Raw genomic sequence first — 19,144 nt, forward strand, 5'->3', positions numbered from 1 at the left:
CCGATTGCCGGCTGCTCTGCCATTTGCATATCTATGATTGAATTATTTAAAGTGAATCGTTGGAGAAACGATAATGATTGGCGAGTGTGAGCCGTATTACGTATTTATTAATCGATTTATTCGCGTTATTGGCGCTTTGCGCTCGATGTCAGGCATCGTATGGATAAGTTCAAGACGTTATTGCCTTTGAAATCGTTTAGAGCCACTTTCCATATTATAGCTATTTTATTCGAAACGAAACGAATACGAGGCACGCACTCGTCAATCTTATTTTATACTTCTAAGAATCTTCTCTCCATGAATTTTAAAATATAAAATTCTCGAGCGAACATTTTTGAATTTTTCACGTTTAAAATAAGAAGAAATGATCCCTTTCTCGTTGAAAGATCCTCCCAACAATTTACGTTTACAGCGATCAATTAATTTAATACTTAATTAGAATATGTATCATCAACGTTAAAAAAAAAAAATAAATCAGATGTTGTAAAATCAATATATTTACGCGTCCCAATGAAAAGATAGAAGCCCAAAGAGATCTGAAAGGAATCTGAAATTTCGATGGACGCTATATGAAGTACCTATACTACTTAAAAATTCCTACTTAAAAATATAGTTTCACGTAAAATCTTTTCGTAACTTGAAATTCCCGCGCATTGTAAAAACTCTGTTTTAACATTGAATAAAAATTGGAAAAATTTACTCAAAGAGATCGAGAAAATTGCTCGTTCCTCCCCTCTTTTCATTGATCACAAGTAAAATTTATTCGATGAAAATAAATATTCTCTAACTCCGCCGTCTAATACCATCGACGACGGATATAATTTCTGTTTTTAAATCTCTCCCCCCTTCCTCAACCATCCACGGTAATTGAATTCTTGGCCGAGATTACTTTAGCTTTCGCCATTTACTTCAGCTGGAGCATCTTGCAACGAAGCCCGAGCGATGGAGAAGCTCCTTCAACCCCGCAGGTTATTTAAGATAGATTATTATTCTCCGAGCCATGGCGGCAAGGCATCAGCGAAAATGAAAACGCTATCATTTACAGGCGGATTAATTGCCGCGAATCACTTTATATCCACCATCCCCCTCTGTCGCCCTTTTCTCTTCCGCCGCTTCCCCCCTCTCAAGAACGTTTAATAGAATCCTGTCGTTGAGCCGCGTTGTTGTTGTTGTTGTTGTCGTTGGTGCAGAACACAGTGTGCAAAGTGAGTAAAATTGGAAACATTGTGAAGGGTACGAATTGTGAAATCGTTAATTTGACAATTGAAATATACTATACTCATAGAGGAAATTAAGATATTCTTCGGATAAATTAACGTAGAAATCTTTTTTTAGAAACTTCCTCTTTAAATATTATTGAAAATTTATTAAAATATTAAATCCCCAAATTTTCCTTAAAAACCACGAATCGAAACACAAATCCACGAGTTCAAAATTGAAGAAAAATCTTGTGCAACGTACGAATACAGGGATTACGAGTGAAACCGTCCCGCGGCCACGAGTTTGCACCATAAGTTTGTGATTCTCGATCCTCGATCGTGGAACGGTAACCAGAGAGAGGGGTTCGAGGCCTGGATTGGAATAGGATCGGAGCGAAGCGTGAAGAGGCCGTTATTGTGGGCGCTGGCGCGCGTCATTTGATCGCGCACAGTGGAAGCCAAGGCCTCTCTGTGTGCACCATTTCCCTCCTGCTCGTCGCCTGATCCCTCCACCCCTCCCTCGTTCACAGTGGTGGCCTGTCGTTTCGCCCCGCGCCGCCGTCGAAGTTGCGCAACCCAGCCCGCAGGAAGGGTGGGTGGGCCTGCGAGGGTGGAATTTAGCCCGCAGGCCGGCCAACCTAATGGAAACAAGAAATTGCGGCAAACAGCGTTACCCACGCCTCAACGCCCCGTAAATATCGTGGCCGAGAGAGAGAGAGAGCGTGGCCGAAAGCTGCGCCCACAACAGCGGCGTTCACTGTCCTCGTCAAAGGATCCACTCTGGATCGGCTACCCTTCAGCGGAAGAGCGGTCCAAGGAGGGGAGTGACGTGGTATACTATCTCTACCATGAATATCTTTCCGTTTCGTGTTTGTATAGCTTTGTTTTTCGTTAGAGATGAATAGAGAAGAGTGGTAGGAAAAATTGAATGACGAATGGATTTTTACGATAAATTAACATTGTAACGAGTGTTAAAAATCAATCTGTCAAAAGATTATAAGATTTCATCATCAAAACACGTTGAGAAAATAGAGGAAACCTAATGCTATTGATTCATCCTGATATCTCAAGGATTAGAAGTTATCATAATACTTGAGGCAATGCGAGAGATAACGAATGGACGCCTATATTTTTTTCTTGGAAATGTGTGCTACTTCCAAGTCTGTCACTTGTCTGTCCGAATAAGCGACAAGGACGGGGATAGTAAACGGGGATTAAAAATTACCCTTGTCTTCACACGACGATATCTCGGAAATCGGGATAAATGAAAAAGGCAATTTTAAAGAGCAAGATTCCGCGCTTCTAATCGTCTTTCATTTGTTGACCGGGAACTATTATCTTCGGAATTATAGCGGTCCAAATTTTTCCTAATTTTAAGATATGATTTAATCGGATTTAAGGTAAATGATTAAAAATTACCTTCTCTTTAAACGACGATATCTCGGGAACCGAAAGTCGTATCGGGATAAACGTTTTAAAGAGCAAGATTAGTTTCACGCTTCTACCGATCTTTCATCCATCGATTAAAAATCGTTATCTTGAGAGTTGTAGCGTGTTAAATTTTCGTATAAATAATACAAGTTAGGAAATTGTATCAGAAATCGTTACGAATCTAAAGAGAATGCGATAATTGTAATTTCAACGAGAAACGTTGGTAACAATAGAAACGGAAACGATGGACAGTCTCGTAACACACGCTTCCTGACTATGTGTGCTCGAGTGGACGACGAGTCGTTGCTGGTAAAAGCGCATTGGCCACCATCTATTTATCCGGGTCTCCGATAATCGAGTTATCGCTGCTTTCTTTTCATTCGATTCAACCGACACGGAGAGATATCCTCGACACTTTCGAGAGATCGACCACGTATCGAGTGCAATTTATTATTAGAGAAACTCTCTCGCGTCCCGATGATTTCACCCCCACCTCGAAACTCCCGTGTTTGCCGAAGAACGTTTCTTCTCTAAGCACGACTTTAGATTTTTCCCTCTCCGACCATGTGCCAATTTTTACAACGCACTTCGTTTCAGTTTCGTTTCTCTCTGAAAACATCAATTAAATTTAATCATCGATTCTTCTTCGACTCTTCTACAATATAATATTAATTCAAAAATACGTTAAGATCCACATCAATTGAATATCACCACATCGCGAAACAAAGAAAATTCGCGATTCCTCGTGAATTCAGAAGAATTCAGAAAGAAAGATGGAGGCGAAGGAAGGATAGATCTGGACTAGTTGGAAAAAGGCGAGAACGTGGCGGAAAAGGGGGTAAGCTGAATGTCGAGTTTTCAATCTGCCATTCTATCATTGACAATTTCGCGCAAATGGGATCGCGGTGCAAGGGCGTTGAAGCGTGCTCTCGGCGCACATTGGCGTTAAATAAGAGTAACCCAGCCAACGCGCCGCCACGGCATAATTGCCTGTGAAATCACTAGATGGATTTTGCCTCCTTGTTCTGCATTTCCATCCTATATTTTTGCAACGCCAAACTCCTCCCGCCCTGCCTGCTCATGTAATTCCGGGATCGAAACGCAGCCGCCAAATTGTTTCGTATCGTCGTCGATTCGTCTGTGCATTCGACGACCACCTCCTCGCGAAATTTCAATCTTTTCTGGATGGATTCCTTTAATTTTGAAATTTTAGCGGATGGAAAACGGAATTTCATAGAATTATAATGCGATTACTTTTTTTTTTTGGAAAGATTATTGTCACGGTTGTCGTCGTCAATTGTTAAAATAAAAATTGAGGTAACATATCGAAAGTTAAAAATTTTATTTGTAAGTTCACTTAATTATTACTTTTTTCGTTATTCAATATCTAGAATCAATCCTTGAAAAGTGAGCCCAAATTAACTGTTCTATCTCTGAAAACGATGGCATCACATTTTTATTCGTCTCTGCATTTCGATGCACTTCTCTTTAATTTCGCTTTGTGGAATAGAAACAATCGCGAGTATCCGAATCCTTTCGTCGCGAATGTTTCCAGCACAAAGGTGGGCTGCTGATACTTTGACCAGAGAAATGTATTTCCACGATTCGATAATCGTCTTACCACAGACCGCCGTTACCCCCTTATCGTGTACCGGCCGCGAGATAGAGAGAAAGGGGACCGATGGTGTAAGGAAGGGGCACGCAAAACGTACGATTTTAAAAGGGATTCTACGAAATAAGTTTGTCACTCGATCAGAGGTTATCGAAAAGATATCGAAGATATCCTTTGCCATTTTTTTTACCCTATAAAGAACCTCGAATTAACAAAAAATGATTTGGAAGAAATTAAATTTGAATAGAGTTTGAGATTTAGAATCATTGAAAAATTGCGATATATATCTTAATTCGTAAAAATTGCAACGAAGAGACAAATTCTCCTTTCGTAGAAGACGGAGAAGACAAAACCAGGGACGATCAATCGGAGGTAAGAGAGGCTAGAAGAAAAGCGTAAACGAGAATGGGGGGTAGCGTAACAGCTGCGGGTCTGCTTAGCATAAAAATGGCCAATTATCCGGCTAACAAGCCGGCCGAGCGGCGAAAATCTCGTGGAAACGCGGGGCTGGCTGGCTGGTCCTAACTCCGTTAGCGCCTCCTCGCCTCCTGAAGGAGATTAGTTAGCGTAAATGCCGTCGGTCGTAGCATTTTTATTCCTGATTACCGTTTCTCGTCGTGCTAATCTCGTTACCTTGACATTCGAAAACTTCACTCTCCGTCCCTCTCTTCCATCCACCCTCTATCCATCGCTACTTTTCTTCGACGTCGAGGGCGTCTTGAGGAGGAGGAGGAGGAGGAGGAGGAGGAGGAGGAGGAGGAAGAAGAAGAAGAAGAAAACGTCACGACGACGACTTCGAAGAAGAAGAAGAAGAAGAAGAAGGAACGTAAAGGCTTTCGAAAGGACACGGCGACAATGCCAACATGATTTCCAACAGGAATGAATGCCATCCTAATTCTTCCCCGAATAATCGCGAGTGCAAGTTTGTTTGCCTCCGCGTTCACCGGCTCTCTGTGTCGCGTAATGTGTCTTCTGATGAATGGCATGGAGCAATGGAAACGTCTTTCACTCGGACTTTAACCGAGACGCTCAATTTTTTCGTCGCAGCAACGACGAATTGTTCATATTTCCATTTCTCTAATATGTCTCGATCAAATGCGATATCAAATCTCACTTAGACGAAAGATTAATTCTTCGCGAGTGAAATTCTTCCAAACACTCGAATTTCACGAGACGCGAGAAAGGACGAATATTTTCCCAAAAGGAAAACGAAGTCGATTCTTCCTTTTGAAAAAAAAAAAAAAAAAAAAAAAAAATATTCTTTCATCGATCGAAAAATCGGAAAACCTCGTTTATTATTTCGAACGAGCGCGTAATTTCTTCGGAATCCGCTTATCCGCAGGCCTCGAAAACTATAAACCAGAAACACATGTCGAGGGTGGCCGAGCGGGAGGGGGCGGTTAACCAGGCCGAAGCGGGAGGCAGCCGAAAGCTAGAGGCGGATGTCGCGCCGGGGCAAAGTTAAATTAAATCACGGGCGAAGGCAGCTAATATTGTAGTTTATCTGGCGGGACATTAGCGCGGTGAAATATGCGCCTCCTTCGCCTGGAACTTAAAATCAAGATCCACCGAAGTTCTCTCGGTTGCCTCGTTCTCTTTCTCTCTCTCCCTCTCGCCCCTTTCACCTCGTGCCTCGTTCCCCGCCTCGCATGCGGCCACGTCCTTCCTGCTAAGTCGCGCATGAAAATACTAATTATTATACCGATTATTAATACGAAAAGTTCTGTACCCGCGCTGTTAAGCTTCCAGCATGGCGTGCAACGACCAGGAGGCTGCGAGTTTCTTGAGAGAGCGAAGAAGGCATCCGGATTACGCTTATGCACGGTTATAACGAGGAAAACTCGGGGAACCCCTCCATCCCCGTGTTCGCTCCGCGGATCTCAAGTCTCGCGTATATATACGCGCGATAAAACAAAAGTTAGGGCAGGACACGAGACGCCACGGCCTTCTCTTTCACGAGACGGCATTCTGGGTTCCAAGGATCGTGGAAAATCATTTTCGATAGATGGATAATGCTTCCGTGTTTATCATTCGAAGTTGCGTCTGGAAAATATTAAGATATTGAGTAGGTTTGTGTTCGTTTGTTTGTTAAAGTTGAATGGGGGAAGAAATAATTTGAAGAATTGTGGAATATTAGTTTAGGATTTTGATTCTTCGAAGGGATGTAAAAAGAGTCTCTTTTTAAAGGTTTAAAAAGTTTGAAACAGAATATAATAAAAAAACAAAGTAAATGATAAGAATTAATTCCAAAGATCTTTGTTTATAAGAATTTTACGTGATTAGGTATTTTCGATTTATGAAAATTACTACTAAATAAAACTATATTGAAAGTTCATTTATCGAAGATTCATTTTGAACAATAAGATTATACTTCTTTGGAATCTTTTATTGCTTATCAATATACATGGATAAAAATGAAAAATTTTCACTAATAAAATAATTACAGAGGTGTACATCCTTTCCGAATATCGATTTTTTTTTTTTTTTTTTTTCGATTCGTTCGCCATAAATGAAACATAAATCTCACCATTCATGCCAAAGTAGCCTTCTGATTCTTCGTTATATCTTCCATGAAATTGTCACTCTTCGCAAATTTGGCGTAGCTAATAATTATGAAATAGCGGCAAAGTTATACAAAATCTTATTAAAATTATCATCTTTCGCGAGGAAATACTTACATCCTCTTGTACTTCTCTTTTTCGGCACGAGATAAAGAGGGATGGGTAGAGTTGATGGAATCGATTAAATGTGTCTGAGAAACCTTAATGTCCTCCGCCTCGATCTTTCCGTTCTGGAACCAAGGTGAGAAGACAAGGCCATTAATTGGTAGGTTAAGCGAGGAACAGGCTGTAAGTCGTCTGCCTATAGGCGTTATCGCTTATCAGTGAGACGCGTTCCTCTCGAAACGCGTCGCGCTCAGGAAACTCGCTCGCTAATTAGACGTACAGTTTGGATATTCGTGTTCTTCCGGTAGGCAAGTGCCGCTAGGTAACTTCGTTTTCTCCCTACGAAGTTAATTAATGGCTCTAATCCCTATCACGCACTCGATACTCGCGCCCGTTAAGACGATTGTCGAAAACGTGGATATCGAACGACCAAGCTTTTTACATTTGAACCTGATATAAAACATATTTTTTTTTTTTTTTTCAAAAATGATCTCCTACATCATCGATCCGATATCCTATCCATCGAAATCCAAATATCGGTAACTTCATTTTATTCCACTTTTATTCTCAATTAAAACGGAAAATAACGTAATCTATGGCATTGTAGATATTAAAAAAATTAAAAAGAAAATATCCCATTACTCCACGACCGTGGAATTCGTCGCGAAACGTTCGATCGCGTGATCCAAACAGGGTGGATCCAACCCTGGGAGGGTGTCTGCCTTTCGATTTTACAGGACCGCTGCAGGCCCTAAACCGTGTATCATTATAACGCATAAGATAATAACACCCTCGACGTTCAGCGAGGCGTAGGGCAGGATGAAGTGGAGCGAGATGGGGGGATGGCTGGTGCTCTCGGCAGCGTGCGCTAATAAACCTGGTCTACGTTTCCTCAGTTATATCGCACCACACCTATCAACCTAGCTGGCTCGACACTCTATATACAGAGGCGAGGGTGGGAGAGAGAGAGTATACACCTAACGATATTATCATCATTACGCACTATCTTACTTCGGAAGCTCCCTTACAAATGATTCTCGGCCGGAGTCGCGCCAAAATGCTTTTCATTATTTACAGAAGAGAGAGGAGATACAAAACGGGCGGTCGTTACGAACGCCGTTCTTTCCTCCACAGCGCGGTGTACACCGATTCCGTTTGCTTCCACGAGAAATTGAATAATAGGTTTTGAAAAGGAGAGAAATACATTATTATGCTGTGAGCTGTTAATTTTAAAAGAAGAATAATTTTACTCACGGAAACGTTCGCAATCGCGTACTCCAAGGCTGATAACCTGGCTTGGGTCAGCACGGCATTCAAATCCGCACCTGTGAAGCCTGAAGTGAGCGTCGCCAGTTCTTTTAAATCCAATCCTGCAGTGTCTATTTTCTGTCTTTTGCAGAGAGCGACCAAAATTTCCTCTCTGTCCGCCTGTTTGATTCGATAATTAATTTCAAGTGATCCGAAACTCACACTTTTTTTATACGAGTTTTCATATAGAAAAAGTTACGTGCCTGGTCCGGAAGAGGGCAGTGCAACGCTTTGTCGAGACGTCCGGGTCTCAACAGAGCCGGATCCAATAAATCTGGCCTTGAAGAGGCTGCCACAACCGCAACACCTTCTCTATCCTCGACTCCGTCCATTTGGGTTAATAATTGGTTCACCACTCTGTCGGTGACACCGGTACTATCGTGACCTCGTCTGGAATAAATTTGTTTGTGATTTAACGATCGATTCAATTTATTTTGTCACCTTAGAACCTTAGATGCTTACCTTGGAGCGAGACTGTCGAATTCGTCGAAAAACAAGACACACGGTTTGGCACGGAGAGCTCTGCAAATATCATCATAAATTTCAAATGTATATTTTGATGTTTATCGTCGTTTCCCTCACCTCTCGAATACGTTTCTAACAGACTCCTCGCTAACACCGATGTATTTCGACAACAATTCCGGGCCCTGGATATTTATACGCGATTTATTGACGAATTAGAATTATAGAGTTGATCAAAAATAAAAAAATTGTTCGTACTTTAATGCTGATCAAATTAACACCGCATTCGTTGGCAATCGCTTTGGCAAGCATCGTTTTCCCTGTTCCCGGCATGCCGTATAATAAAATGCCATTCTGCAGTTTAATAGGGGCATTCTTGAATATCTCAGGATACTTCAACGGCCACTGTAAAATCTCTACCAGAGATCTTTTCACGTCGGCCAGGCCACCGATATCCGACCAAACGTGACCCGTGCCTTTGTACAATTGCACGCCTTGTAGAGACATCGGTGTGTAATTCTTCAGGGCGACCTCCATGTCCTCTTCTTCGATCACGATGAGAGGCTTAGATGCATCTTACGTATAAAAAAGTATTTAATGTTAAAAAAATAATGTTAAAAAGTACATCATTGAAAAAAAGAATATTAATAAGAAAAAGGTACACAATCCAAGAAGGTATGTATCTTTTATTTGTTTACAATAAATCTTATTTATTATTTGTTTGTGTGTGAAGCAAATATTGCAAAAGAAAAAGTATCAAAAGCACTTTTGCAAACATTTTCTTTTTATAATTTCGTGGCTCGCTGTGTAATGGAGCATTGAAATTTAGTGCATGTAATTATGGTAGATTTTATTACCGTGACGCTTCCAAGCAGCGAACGTAGCTTTCTTAGCCATATCCACGAGGTCTTGAAACACCCACCCCTCGGTCTTGTTTCCATAGTAATCCCAATTCACGTCTCCAGGCGTGTACAACTTATCTCCGAGCATTAATTGCAAAATATTGATTCTATCCGCCTAATTGAGTAATACACAATCGTTATAATTGTTATATTAAAAACAATCATCTCATTTATTAAATTCGATGATTTTCCAATAGAGCGATAAATCTAAATTAAACGTTGCCTATTTTCTTTTCTAATTACAACTATCTATTAATAGTCACAAGTATGTTGTATAATTTTCTCGATTTAGTTGTTTAATAATTTTTTGACATGTATGAAAATTTAATTTTTTCACAAAAAATTATGGATAAAAAAAGCAATCGACCAAATACCTTTTCCAGATTAGGAATAGATAAAACGGTCCTAAAAAAGTGACAACCTCTAGCCGGTCTTAATTTCTGACCTATCTTGTTAACACTTGCACACGTCGCAATTATTGACACTTGATATGATTCTTGATATTGCATCACCGTGTTACTCAACATATCTGTTATCCTGACAGCAAGAAATTTCTATTGATTTTTTTTAACTTTATCTAAAAAAAGAAAAAAAAGAAAGAAAGAAAAATACCTGGCAGCGTTTATAGCATCTGGTGTATTCTCTTCGTCGTTCATCGATGCATTCGTTATGGATTCTATATCGTCCAGAAATATTATCGAAGGTTGATAATAGACACATTCGGACAGAGCAGCCATAATAATTTTTTGTAACATTTCTACTTTCTTCCCTACGAAAAATTAACGATACTTAAGCGTCTTAAGATATTCTTTATCATTTGTGATTTTGCATTGTATGTAATAATTTACCTTTTAACGATCTACAATCAATCGTGTGAGTGTGCACGAAATACGGTGGACTTCGCATAATGTCCTCGATTATTTTGCAAACGGCAGTCTTACCCGAACCAGCCACGCCACAAATTAAAATGTTTTCAGGATTGTATTCGAAAGGTAATTGTGTTTCTAGGCCTAGACTGAGATCTAACGCTAGTTGGCATTCCGTTAAAACTGTAGTCAAGTGACTGAAACAAAAAAAAAAAAACAATATTTCTATCAGCAAAATACAAAAAATATTAAAATAAAAAGAGATTTTAGAATTTAAACTTTTAAATGAAAAGTACAATTACACTTTTCTTTACACGAAGAACAATATTCATAATTGTACTCCTTTATTGTGTATACATATGATCGTAATAATTATATTTCTTTGCTTTCTAAAACTTTGTTATTTTCGTTAATGATCAATTTTATAACTTTGTCATTTCAAAAGTATTTATTATATCATCTTTGGTCAAACACTTTTCAAATTCTATCTCTCTTTATTAAACAATCCCTCCTCGTTGATAACTTTCTATTGATAAAATTATTACTATTTAAAATTTATCGTGAAACAAGACATATAGAAAAAAAAGAAATTACCTCGTATACGTTTTTTCTAAACGAGAATATTCTTGATCCAATTTGTCAAACACTCGAAACTGATCCTTTTCCTCCACCGACCTCGCACGCACCCTCGTATCCCTTAAAGTGGCCTCGTCGATCACGGCAAACTTGCAATCCTCCGGTGAAATTTTCACTATACAAGAACTCCCGTTATCCATTACAATAACGGCACAAGAGTTAATCAACAATTTATTATGAAGGGAATACTTTTTAACGTAATCCTCGAAATGTTTCATCGAATCTTTCCACGAAAACAGTTCGAGGGAGGACGGTACAGATATTTCAGTTCTATCCATCAACGTCAAGCTCACCTTTGCACCTACTTTTAAGTTCAAACTGATTCTCAAACTGTCCGACACATACACGCACTTATGACGTAAATTAACGTTAAAATGTTCCTCGTTCAACGTGCTCGTTTTCTCTAACAAGTCTTCCAACGTATATACCCTTACTACCAATTCTGTAAAAAGATTTGGGACAGGGGACTCGTCTTTTACAAGGAAATTCGTGTTGGTTATGTTCACGTATTGCTTGTCCTCTGGAACTTTTTTTATACGAGCTATCCCAAAATTTTCCAAAAATTCTGGCGCTTGATCACTCGGAATGAACACGTGATAAGGACAACGCGCAATCTCGTCGAAGATATTCCCTTCGATCGTATCCATTTTAGGCATTGGATGGACACGATATATCGTGGGTAATTTTCTGTTGCAAAAACTATGCAACAATTCGTAATTTCTGATCGATTCGTCTTCCCTTTTCTCGATCGAATTTCGATCATTCGTAATCGGTAAAAATTTTTTGAAAGCCGAAAGCAAATTGTTCGCTATATGAGATGGTTTCTTGCCATTTTCATTCGAATCGTCATCCTTTTTATTCATTGCCGTATCGGCAATGACGTGTATCTCCGAAAATTGTTCGAGTTTGCCACATTTCACTGATGGTTCCAGCGATTCTGTAAAGAGGAAACGATGGTATTCGATTTTTTTTTTTTTTTTTTTTGAAATAGAAGAGAAAATGAAGAAAATAATGTAAATCAAATCTCGATATAACAACTTGCCTACGATTAAGGTTACGTAAGAAAATCTTGAAACCCAAGCTACGATCGGTTGACCTTCTGCTACCACTCGTATTTGACTAAGCAATGTAGATTGTACCTTTTCTATTTGTAATTCCTGATAAAAAATATCCTGATTTTATTGTACACGATTATCAGTAAAGAAAAGTAAAATTTTGTTTCAACATTTTCTGAAACCTACCAAAATTTCTCTATCGTTCGTGGTGAGAGGTGCGACATTTATTTTTATTAAAATTGGAACATCTTTCACGAACGATACAATTACTTCGTCACCTTCTTCAATGTTCAAACTTCTTGCAAAAGTTGTGCCAATGCATAAATTTTCATTAAGATTCGGCCTTACGTTACATGACATGTAATGCGTTTTATCTTTGTGAATTACTTTGATTATATTTTCCTGTAAAAAAAATTTATAAGATATTTCAACCAATAAGCGAATAAAGCATTTTTGTTACAATTTGTTAGATTTTTTTTCTTATATTTTTCAAATTTTTTTTTCTTCATCTAACGTGAATTGCTTTTAATTTAATAAAGCTTTAATATCAACTTTTGTTCTAGCTTCTAGAGAATCAACCCTCCAAAAACATCCCAATATATTAATTCTATAAATATATTTACATACCTTATGTTATGTATAAGATATACATATACTTGTAACATATAAAAAATGGATCGTAAATTCGCATAAGATTTAAAAAAAAAACAATATAATTAATAAGAAGGAAAAGAAATAGTAAGGATAAAGATACGATAAAAATATTAAGCGCCATCTTCAGAATGCCGCAAAAGAAATACCTAAAGAAGGAATAAAAAATAGTAGAAAAAAAATACAAAGAGAATAAGAACGGACTATTGGCGCTATCTTTTAAATACTAAAAATAACTCTTCAATGATAAAAAAAAAAGTATAATAGAAATAGAAGAATTAAAAATCAACGCCATCTTTTGAATATCTTTAAAAAAAATATCTATGATTCTCAAAAGATGGTGCTGACAGTTTATTCTTATTTTTTTATCTTCTTTCTATTATTTCCTATCCTTTTTTATATATTTCATTTGCCCCATTCTAGAGATAATACTGATTTTAATATTTTTGCCATATCTCTGTTTTTTTTTCACTATTTTTTTTCTTTGTCTATACTATTCTGAAAAATATGCGTTCAAGAGATAGCTCTAATATATGATTAACTTTTTATCTTCTCTCTAATCTATTAATTAAAAATATTTAAAATAATAAGATTTGTATCTTAATGCAAAAAAAATGCATTAAATATTAAGTTTATTCTATCTATAATACACACAATCAATTCTCTTTCTTATCATAAAATGATAATAGAAACAATAGATAAAATTATTAATGAAATTAACAACAAACTTTTTAATTATAATTTATAATAAAGCAACGATATTATTATTAAAAACTGAAATATAAATATACAATTATTGAAATATATTAACGAAATCTTCTTTATCAACTTAATCTCGAAGAAAAAATTAATCTCGACATCTAGTGACGTATTAAGATATCTAAAATGCAACGAAGTTAAGTTCCAATTGACGTATTAAATTTTCTATCATTACATGTATAATCAGTGTAATATATGTTTTACGATAGACAGTTCTTGATTGATTATAAGAACAAAGCACCAACCTTAGTTTCCAATTTACGTAGCCAAGTATCCGGTAAATAGGCAAAACAATTATTCACTGTTATAAACTTAACAATAAAACGTTCACTTTGCATTCTCGTTCATAAAATTACAGACCAATGAAACTAAAGTTCAGAGAATACGAGAAGATATACACGTATAAAGAGAATATATGATAAATATTCGGTATGTAACAAAATTTCACAATATCAAAACAAAAGTCATATTCAGTTAGGTTATTGAACACTGAAAGTATGAAATACTTTTTGCGATACTTTTATAATTATATGATTAATTTAGATTTCTAGCTGAAGTTTTAAGCATGCTAATGTTTGCTTTAAAGTAAACGACTTAATACAGGTCAAAGGTTAATTTTAATTCTTTATTAAAAATATTAAATTCAATATATTTGTATTGATTTTTCATACTAAAAATATATCATTTAATATTGTAAATAATTATAAAATTATGTATATGTATCCTATATATGTTTATTTATTAACAAATTGGTACACATATTGTATAATTTTATTGCAAATCAAGTATGTAAATTTTTAATTAATAAAATAATACTATTTTTTATTTAAAGTTATATAAAATATAATTTGCAATTAAGCATGCTCTATAATAAAAATTTATTAAAATTCTTATAAGTCATTAATTGCACAAAATATAAAAAACTTATACGGTTTAAACAATCGAAACTGTATTCAATGATGTAAGTATAATACTTATTTTGCCGATAGGTGGTGTTCATTATTTCTACATCTCTGATTGGTTGTTATGAATCAGAGCACAACCAATCAGAGAAAGTACTAACAATAACTGTGATATTTTGAACGGCGTCAACTTCAGTTGCTCTGACGACATACAAATGAGCTGTACAGTAACGTATCGGTGGCGAAAGAATTTTATAAATGAGAAACATCCTTGAACCAGAGCACATCAAATTATAATTCTTCCAATAGCTTCCAAGTAAATCAGAATATCTCATTTACTATCTGGAAATAATTTTCTATATAAAAACTTTAAACTTTCGTTTCGTATAAATTAGTGAAATTTTGGACCACTTTCTTCGTGATCGCGTGTGTTTATGGCAGTTGCAACGAATCAATCACTTCTATATATTTTGTTATTTTCTCTTGTGCTATTACTTTCAAAATCTATGTTAATGATTTTGAACAACAGTGAAATCATGTCCTCGAATTTAGTTTAACGGTATATTCTTGCTGTATATTCCCGCCTTTTTTAACCACAAACACATTTCTTGAATTTAAGAATCAAAATTTGTCTAGAAAAAATGATAAATTTCTTTTAATTTGTCACAGAAAATTTATTTAATTTTTAAGAAAATTAATAAAACATTCGCTAAAATATTACAAAATTATATTAATTAGCAAATCAAGTAACAAATTTGTTAAATTATTAAATTTAAAATATAATTTTCTTTATAATTCTATAAAGAATATATAATATTCGATATATTACTAATAAAATTATATGTTTTATTGTAAAATGTTAGATTTTTTTTAAAAAGATTAAGATTGAAATATTGTTCTAATAAATACATAGTGAAATGTGATAATTTTAGAATAATTTTACATATTTTTTCGTCTTTTATAAAAATAATAAACTAATTTTTAATTAAAATTATTTTTTATATTTATTATTTTAAGCACAATACTATTAATTTTTAATAAGAAATGGTCAAACATTTTCACTAATATTTAGTAAAATTTTTTTTTTTGATAATGAAACAGTTGTTGATTGCATTTTTTATAATATAGTGAAATAAATTAAATTTAATATATTTTTTTCTTTTTTAGAAGAAAAAAATCAAATTTTTTAATTTCAAGAATTTATGAGAATGGCACCATCAAAAATTTTAAATGTGCAAAATAAACAAAGTGGTACTAATGTAATAAGAAAAGGAATAACTACAAGAAGTCAAAATTCTGCATTAAATAATGTTTTACTTAAAGCACCTGCTAATGGTAAAGAATCTCGTGTGAAAAGGAAAGCAGAAGCATCACCACCAAAGGAAAAAACTACAAAAAGATCTGCATTAGGAAATATTACCAATGTTTGTCATTTTTTTATTTTTTATTTTAATTTTTTCATTTTTTATGATATTAAATAATAATGCACATAAAATAATAGGCAATTGGAAAAACATTGGGTACACATCAAACACAAGAACCAAAGAAAGCAGTAAAAAAAACAACAGTTACTCAAATAAAATCCTTCACTCAGACAAGTTCTATTAGAACGCTCGAAAAAGGTGTAATTAAACCAGAGGTAATACCTCAGAAACCAAAGCCAGTGCCTCGTGTAAAACCGATAAAAAAGGACGAAGAAAAAACTGAAATACCTAGTAAAATTTTAAATGTTAGACGTAGTTTAGATTTAGAAAAGTCAGAGGACAGTTCTTTGTATGTAAGTGCATTAGAAGAAATAACAGATGATAGTACAAAGAAGTCCAGAAGAAGTAATATTCAGGTGAATAGTAATATTATATGATAAAATTTATTAAAATATATTAAATATAATATTTTTTAAATTATGTAATTTTTAATATTTAAATATTTAAATAGCCTGAGGAACCTGAAAAAACAGAAGTAGGAAATGAATCAAATGAGCCTCAAGTACCTGCAAAAACTCAAGAAAGGTCAGCAGCTCAATTAGATGCTGCTCCTGAACAAATATTGCCAGAAGGAGTTCAGTGGGATTTTGATGCAGAAAATTGGTTGGATCCATTTCAAGTCTCTCATTATGCCATGGATATTTTTAATTACTTAAAAAGTAGGGAACATTTATTTCCTATTGGAGATTATATGGAAAGACAAGTATGTCTTTCGCCATGGATGAGAGCCTTACTAGTTGATTGGATGGTAGAAGTTCAAGAATCTTTTGAACTCAATCATGAAACTTTATATTTGGCTGTGAAATTAGTTGATCTATATTTGACAAAAGTAACTGTTGTAAAAGAAACATTACAATTGTTAGGTGCTGCAAGTCTTTTCATAGCAAGTAAATATGATGTTAGTATCAAAATTAAATGTACAATTTTTACTTTAAAAAAAATTAAATTTTTTCGAAGTTTGTTCTTTATTTATTTATGTGATGATTTTTATAGGAAAGAATTCCTCCAATGGTGGAAGATTTTTTGTATATATGTGATGGTGCTTATAAGCAAAGAGCATTAATTAGAATGGAAATGAGTATATTAAAAGTAGTTGATTTTGATCTTGGCATACCTCTCTCTTATCGATTTCTTAGACGATATGCCAGGGTAAGTTATGTAAATAATATATTTTTTTAAATATATATATGTTTTTTTCATATTACGATAATATGAATATTACGAAATTAATATTCAAATTATTTTTAAACAGTGTGCAAAAGTTTCAATGCCAACATTAACTTTAGCTCGATATATTTTGGAGTATTCATTAATGGATTACTCGACGATAAGAATTAGTGATAGTAAAATAGCTGCAGCTGCACTTTTACTTGCATTACGAATGAAAGATTTAGGAGGGTGGACTTCAACTCTAGAATATTATAGTGGATATAAAGTTGATGACATACGAGATATCGTACATCTTTTAAACCAAGGATTACATCGAAAAGAAACTCTTACTACTGTACGTAACAAGTACAGTCATAAGTAAGTATATAAATATTTCGTTTAACATTTACATAATTATATACAACAAAATAATATTTCAAATAATATTGAAACTTACAAATAATTTTCATTTCAGGATATTTTTTGAAGTAGCAAAGCTGCCATTAAAAGATACTTTAGATATATAAATAATTTAAATAAGGAAATATAGTTGACAGTATGCAAGATTGCCTAATCATTGATAGGTAGTCTGTAATAAAATTTGCGAAGAATTAAAATGATCACTGAGCGTTAATTTATAAATCAAGATAACTGTTAATTTATGTCATAATGAAATCATAATAAGTAAATCTTTAAATTATCTATTATCTATGCACCACAAAAAATCAAACGACTGTGAAGCTCAGTTTGAATTTAATATATATCCAAAAGGACCGAAAAATATTATAATTTTTTTTTCTCTTTTTCTTTTTTCTTTTTTTTCTTTTTTTAATTATTTATACAACATTAGTAATCTCTATCTACAACAGTATTTGTAAGTTAATTTTTTTTTTTTTTTTTTTTGTTGAAAAATTTATTTTAGCGTCACATTTTTATATTCTATAAAAATTCTCATAAAAAAAAATTAATATCGTCAAAATAGTTTTATGCATGTAAAGATTAAAAATGAATCTTTTACTCATAATTTTTTACTTATATATAATGCTATTATATGATGCCTTTGATTCAATGAATACGTACATACAAATATTAATAAATGAAATTAATGAATTATGCGGCGCTCATATTTTAATGAGTCGTATAGGTTGTGGCGTATTGTTATGCATTGTTATTGCATTTTATAGACTGATAAATTGTATGCTCCTAAGGATAGTTACATACCGATGAATATAATACGTTTTTGCTCATTACACAGTATAAAATTAATAATATCAAAAAAAAATTATTTCTTTCTTATAAAAATTAAACAAATTTAAATATTTTGTATCAACAAATTGCATGAAATTAATAAGTTTAAATATATAAATATATATATGTAATTTATAGAAGAATTAATTTTTCATTACATGTCATTATATATGACATCATATTTATTCATTATCTTAATTAGTTGCATACAATACAAGTATAATGAAGTGATCTATTTTTTTGAACTTTACTCGTGTCATAGTAACTACTTGTGCCTATTAATAAATATGGCATTTATATATATATATATACATATATATATATATGCATATATATATATATATATATATATATATATATACAAAATACCACCTGTGATATAAATATATTCAAATATTTGGTATAATCGTCAAACTCGTCAAAATTTTCTCATAAACAATATTTATACAAGTTACATTACCTAGCAATTAGAAAAGGATTATTATCTAGGACTTTTCTTAGAAAAATATATGTTATATCAAGAGAGTAATTGTACATATAGATCACAATTATCGATGTGTACATATTTTTAACAATTATTAGGTCAAATTTAAAGTGATTCCTTTACAATAAAAATTTATCATATAGAAATATTGTACGGTTCTAGGACTTATTGAAATTAGGTGGTGTACATAATATCATTATATTTTTGTACCAGCAATAAATGTATTATTATCTATTATTTTGTAAGATGTGTGTATGTGAACCATTGTAAACAAAATGTAATTTAATAAAATCAAAAAAGATTTTTAATTTTTTGTATATTCTTTTTTAT

The 19,144-nt window shown here is 34.0% G+C and overlaps 2 protein-coding genes across 7 annotated transcripts; one reads left to right on the forward strand and one right to left on the reverse strand.

The window, feature by feature from the left end:
- Positions 1–3,206: 3,206 nt before the first annotated feature.
- Pex1 (peroxisomal biogenesis factor 1) lies at positions 3,207–13,927 on the reverse strand. Of its 3 annotated transcripts, XR_015295056.1 has the most exons (17): positions 13,793–13,927; positions 12,324–12,539; positions 12,125–12,239; positions 11,041–12,019; positions 10,429–10,643; positions 10,193–10,349; positions 9,955–10,117; positions 9,536–9,695; positions 8,937–9,253; positions 8,799–8,863; positions 8,679–8,738; positions 8,420–8,606; positions 8,163–8,336; positions 6,921–7,033; positions 6,770–6,845; positions 5,972–6,285; positions 3,207–3,239 (listed from the first exon to the last, which is right to left on the reverse strand). XR_015295056.1 is itself a non-coding variant. In XM_086917030.1 (16 exons), exons 1-15 carry the CDS (start codon positions 13,883–13,885, stop codon positions 6,773–6,775), a joined length of 3,087 nt encoding a protein of 1,028 aa, XP_086773156.1. In that variant the 5' UTR covers positions 13,886–13,927; the 3' UTR covers positions 3,949–6,285; positions 6,770–6,772. The 3 variants fall into 3 exon arrangements, 2 of the variants coding, with proteins under 2 accessions (XP_086773156.1, XP_086773155.1); XM_086917030.1 differs by lacking the exon at positions 3,207–3,239 and having other exon boundaries at positions 3,949–6,285; XM_086917029.1 differs by lacking the exons at positions 3,207–3,239; positions 5,972–6,285 and having other exon boundaries at positions 6,608–6,845.
- Positions 13,689–19,122, forward strand: CycB3 (cyclin B3). 4 transcript variants are annotated; one of them, XM_086917032.1, is made up of 9 exons: positions 13,689–13,824; positions 13,906–13,976; positions 14,537–14,765; positions 15,617–15,873; positions 15,951–16,289; positions 16,385–16,831; positions 16,927–17,082; positions 17,186–17,460; positions 17,558–19,122. In XM_086917032.1, the coding sequence occupies exons 4-9, from the start codon at positions 15,652–15,654 to the stop codon at positions 17,607–17,609; spliced, it is 1,491 nt and encodes a 496-aa protein (XP_086773158.1). In that variant the 5' UTR covers positions 13,689–13,824; positions 13,906–13,976; positions 14,537–14,765; positions 15,617–15,651; the 3' UTR covers positions 17,610–19,122. The 4 variants fall into 4 exon arrangements, with proteins under 4 accessions (XP_086773158.1, XP_086773160.1, XP_031771320.2 ...); XM_086917034.1 differs by lacking the exon at positions 14,537–14,765; XM_031915460.2 differs by lacking the exon at positions 13,689–13,824 and having other exon boundaries at positions 13,836–13,976.
- Positions 19,123–19,144: the final 22 nt, after the last annotated feature.

This window comes from Apis florea, unplaced genomic scaffold, assembly GCF_048593485.1.
Source record: "Apis florea isolate Af1SG1 unplaced genomic scaffold, ASM4859348v1 contig_3811_pilon, whole genome shotgun sequence".
In the NCBI taxonomy this organism is placed as follows: domain Eukaryota; kingdom Metazoa; phylum Arthropoda; class Insecta; order Hymenoptera; family Apidae; genus Apis; species Apis florea.